This window comes from Eubalaena glacialis, chromosome 11 (genome assembly GCF_028564815.1).
Source record: "Eubalaena glacialis isolate mEubGla1 chromosome 11, mEubGla1.1.hap2.+ XY, whole genome shotgun sequence".
NCBI lineage: Eukaryota > Metazoa > Chordata > Mammalia > Artiodactyla > Balaenidae > Eubalaena > Eubalaena glacialis.
The window spans coordinates 50,004,193-50,009,007 of NC_083726.1; the positions used below are offsets into that span (position 1 = coordinate 50,004,193).

General features: G+C 37.1%; 1 protein-coding gene across 1 annotated transcript; it reads left to right on the top strand.

Moving 5' to 3' along the window:
• The first annotated feature begins 200 nt into the window (after positions 1-200).
• Positions 201-4,476, top strand: IFNG (interferon gamma). Its single transcript, XM_061204629.1, has 4 exons — positions 201-314; positions 1,467-1,535; positions 1,631-1,813; positions 4,342-4,476. The coding sequence occupies exons 1-4, from the start codon at positions 201-203 to the stop codon at positions 4,474-4,476; spliced, it is 501 nt and encodes a 166-aa protein (XP_061060612.1).
• The last annotated feature ends 339 nt before the right edge of the window (positions 4,477-4,815 follow it).

Genomic DNA, 4,815 nt, shown 5'->3' on the forward strand with positions numbered 1-4,815 from the left:
AAAAAACTTGTGAAAATACGTAATCCTGATGAGACTTCAACTAGGTATAAATACCAGTAGCAAAAGGAGACACAGTACATTCTTCTGATCATCTGCAGATCAGCTATTAGAAAAGAGAGATCAGCTACGTCCTTGGGACCTGATCAACTTAATACAGGAGCTACTGATTTCAACTACTTCGCCTAACTCGCTCCGAAACAATGAAATATACCAGTTATTTCTTAGCTTTTCAGCTGTGTGTGATTTTGGGTTCTTCTGGCTCTTACTGCCAGGCCCCATTTTTTGAAGAAATAAAAGACCTAAAGGAATATTTTGTAAGTATGACCTTTTAATAATACTTGCTTGTGGTTGAAATGACTGATGTTTGATGTTGACTTGTAATTGTATCTATGATGGTCTCTCATCTCTAGCCCACAGTCATCTTGAGAAGACTTGGTGTTATTGTGACTTTTGTTGGCTGGATGTGTTTTTTTGACTAAACGATCTAGATAATGCTTTAACTCTCTGCTCAATTTGCTATAGAGATTTAGTGGTGATTCATGAATCCTCCAAAAGATGGGCATAATATGGGTATAATTTAGAGCGTTGCTAATGTTGTGATGAGAGCCCGTTCAATTATGATGTCAAGTAGTATGCATACTGAAAAAATGACTAGGTCTTTGTTTCTGATTTCTCAGGCTGCTATGATGGTGACAGTCAAAGGAAGGTCAAGATTAGCATTAAAAATGGTCGTTTGAAATAACTGATCAATTAAAGAAGATGAGGTCCTTAAAGCTTTGGCTTAAAAAAAATCACTTACAGGTGTTTTTCTCCAAAAAGTGGTTTTAAAATTTTACTGTCCCATCCAGATTGTCTGTGAATTACTCTTGGAGTAGTCATTTGCTGAGATTTTTTGTAGGAGTTTAATCTGGTTTATATTTAAACATTTTTTTCTTTCATTTTATGAGTTTCTTAAAATTTTTACTTATGGTTAATTAAAATAGCTTTTTGCATTTTAAATATTTTAATATATGTCCAAAATTTAGCTACTATAATTACAGCTGGAGCTATCTTTTAAAGCTGATGTAATACCTTATAGGAGGGCACAGGTAGAGGTTATAGAAACTTGTACCATAGTGGGGCAGTATTTTATAGTGAGATGGCTTTGCTGGGGTTTTTTACTAGACCTAAAAATACTTTCTGTCCCTTACTATAGTTATTTGGGACAACTGAAGTATCATCAGCCTTGTTGGGTTCATTTGTGAAGTTATATTAGTAAATAAGAAAGCTAAAATAGCATGATAGTCGTTGGCTGTATCCAACATGATAGCTTTTGAGAAAACATTGTTAGAACTAAACAGAGTGTTGAAAAGAAAATCAGTGAACATTGTCAGCATCCAAGTTCAATAAAACTTGAAGTACAGTTTTAGGGCAATTTATGGACTAATTGTAAACCAATTTTTTCCTGTTTTGTTTTGTTTTCTCAGAATGCAAGTAACCCAGATGTGGCTGGTGGTGGGCCTCTTTTCTTAGAAATTTTGAAGAATTGGAAAGATGTAAGCTGAACATTTCCATTTGGCTAATTTTCCTATTGCTTATTTTCTGATGGATAAATTCACATCAACTTCTCTTTGTGCCTTTTTCTCCCAAGGAGAGTGACAAAAAAATAATTCAGAGCCAAATCGTCTCCTTCTACTTCAAACTCTTTGAAAACTTAAAAGATAACCAGATCATTCAAAGGAGCATGGATATCATCAAGCAGGACATGTTTCAGAAGTTCTTAAATGGCAGCTCTGAGAAACTGAATGACTTCAAAAAGCTGATTCAAATTCCGGTGAGATGATCTTAATTCTTTTTTTTTTGGTTTTCATTGCAGAGGCTCTTGCAAAGCACTACATTCCCAGAAAGTAGAAATTAGCTACTGGGTACAGTTGTTAAAGCTATGAAATGAACCTGTGGCCAAAACCCCTCTTTACCAATTCTGTTTGTGTTTTGGGTGACTTTGCAAAGTCAGTTATGCGAGTCACTTAAATTTGTGATTTGGGAAAATACTGGAATTATGCCTACAGCACAAAGATAGGTGAATGAACAAATCAGTGAGAAAGAAGTAGTGAAGAAGTGGGGGGAGTATTGAAAAGCAGTTCTCCCATTGCCCCTTGTTTGTGTGTTGGAAATTCTCTTGCTTTGAATAGGAGGTTGCATGTCTTAATGGAAAGAGCAGTGGGAGGGCAGGGGGAGAAGATGTGTGTTGCTCCTCCCAGCTCAGCCGCCAAAGAAATGTGTGATCTCAGATGAATCACAGGCCTGGCTGGGGCTGTTTCCTCATCTTAAAAGGAGCCTGTTGGGTTCACTATAATTTCTATGGTCTCTTTGCTCTAAAATTCTACAATGCCATGGATAGAAAATGAGAATGAGATAGGAGAAAGGTATGACCTTTGAGGAGACAAAGGCCCTCTTACAGCCAGACTCTGGTCAACCTCTTAGATTGTGCAGCCCAAGTAGAGGAGAGAGTGTTTGTTTATAGAAAAGAAAATAGGTAGAATTCATACCTTATGAAAGAATTGTTCTATCAACTTTTGGATACTAGAACATCTTGGCTGGAGAAATCCTTAGGCTCCTAAGCTTTATCTTATCAAATTGTCTTGAGTCTTTAAAGTTACGGTTTCTAGAAGCTGAAAAATAACTTTGAAGCATAAAGACATCATATTTTCCAAAATTTCATCTAAGAGACAAAGGCCTCCAGATTTTTTGGGGGGTGGGGGGTTGGCTTTGGTATAAATAGGCTTGAATGAGAAGAGGAGGGGTCCCGTTATGACTTGTGCTCTCAGGATTTGTGCCCAGCTCTCCCTATAACTGGGTCTGCCTCTCAGCAATCTCACATAAGCTCCTAGGAACTGAAGTAAGTGCTTGCTCTTCAAGATTTCTTTAGTCTCCAGTACGTTCGATGGTATAAGTGGCTTGGAAAAATTATAAGACCATTACTACTTCCACTGGTAATGTTTTCTGGTGTTCAGCAGATCTCCATTGGTTGCAGCCTAGAGAATGAAAAAGCACTTATTCCTAGCCCAGTGCTGCCTCTGGCTTGCTGTTCAGTCCTGGATGAGTCTCTTAGTTTCTTGGTGATGCTTTGAACACTGGAAAGTTCAATTTATCACTTGTAAACACACACCCGGTAGAAACTTTTCTACTCTGCTGTAACTGGGCCTTGAAAAAAAAAAAAAACTGTTGGTCCCATCCTTCCAGAAGCTCCAAGCCGCCTGCTTCACAATGGGCAGTCTTGAGTGAGCTCTCAACCATTGTCTTTTTTTGCTCAATTGAGAACATATTTAAGGCATGTTATGCCTTTTAGTCCTGTAGCCTAGAATCTCCCAGTCATTCTCAGAAATGTGGCAAGGTGGCTGCAGTGTTTCCAACTTTAGAAAGACATCTAGTGGCAGAGCAAAGATGAAAGTAAATGGTCCTCATTTTATGAAGCATGACTTCACCTAAATGGTCCTATTGGGTAGAGTGAGAAAATAGTTCAATTTGCTGGAATGGAAGGCAGGGTACCGGGAAATTTGCTTTCATTCCTAATTTTAAGTGTTATATACCAGTAATTGATTATTGCCATGTAAATATGATCAGTGTTTATTTTTAATCCCATTATGGAAATGATGAGACTGACCTAATTTGGGGGAAATTAAAAATTATGATTTTCATCCAACTTGGACTTGGTGTTTACAAAGTACTGAACCTATACCAGTGGTTTTCAAACTTTGGTGGTGCCTGAATCACCTGGTGATGTTAGTAACTACACAATGGCCCAGGCCTAGTCTGATTTCATACACCTGGGTGTCTGAGTTCTTCATTAGGTCTCCAGGTTATTCTTCTACACACCAAAGGTGAGAGCCATTGGCTATAGTAACTCATTTGATACTTATAGCAAAGACTAAATACAAAGTGATAGAAGTGGTAGAGAGCCTAGAGGTCGTCTAAACAATCTCCTCATTGTTCAGAGGAGAAAACAGAGATTTGGAGAGGCTAAGTGACTAGTTTAAAGTCACATGTATTGCACACACACAATTCAAACACACATTTTTTTGTCACTACTTCAGGGCTCTTTCTGCTATATAATTTTCAGAATTCTGTAGTGGTAAATTAAAGGATATGTAATGTGTCCCACCATGTTACAGCACAACTAGCAATTTAATTATAATTTTAGTCTTAATCACTGAAGGAACCAACATTACATATTAAGGTAATATATTGCTAGTGAAAATAATTTATTTTAAAGGAATACTTCTACTTTCTTGGACTATGACAGCAGAATATCCTAATGATTTGTATGCCTGAAATTAATTTTGCTGTTTTCTTTCCCAATAGGTAGATGATCTGCAGATCCAGCGCAAAGCCATAAGTGAACTCATCAATGTGATGAATGACCTGTCGCCAAGATCTAACCTCAGAAAGCGGAGGAGAAGTCAGAGTCTGTTTCGAGGCCAGAGAGCGTCGAAATAATGGTCATCCTGCCTGCAATGTTTGAATTTTTAAATCTAAATCTATTTATTAATATTTAATATTTTACATTATTTATATGGGGAATATATATTTAGACATATCAATCAAAGTATTTATAATAGTAACTTTTATGTCATGAAAATGAGTATCTATTAATTTATGTGTTATTTATAATTCCTGTATCCTGTGACTACTTCACTTGACCCTTTTTTTTTTCTGACTAACTAGGCAAGTCTATGTGATTACAAGGCTTTATCTCAGGGGCCAACTAGGCAGCAGATCTAAGCAAGACCCTGTGGGTTGTGCATTTATTTCACTTGATGATATACTGTATGCTGA

Excerpts from the sequence above, each read along its gene's own strand:
- IFNG (XM_061204629.1), top strand. The coding sequence starts at position 201 with ATGAAATATACCAGTTATTTCTTAGCTTTTCAGCTGTGTGTGATTTTG. Across the intron at positions 1,536-1,630 it reads TTTTGAAGAATTGGAAAGAT|GAGAGTGACAAAAAAATAAT; the intron begins GTAAGCTGAACA and ends TTTTCTCCCAAG. Across the intron at positions 1,814-4,341 it reads AAAAGCTGATTCAAATTCCG|GTAGATGATCTGCAGATCCA; the intron begins GTGAGATGATCT and ends CTTTCCCAATAG.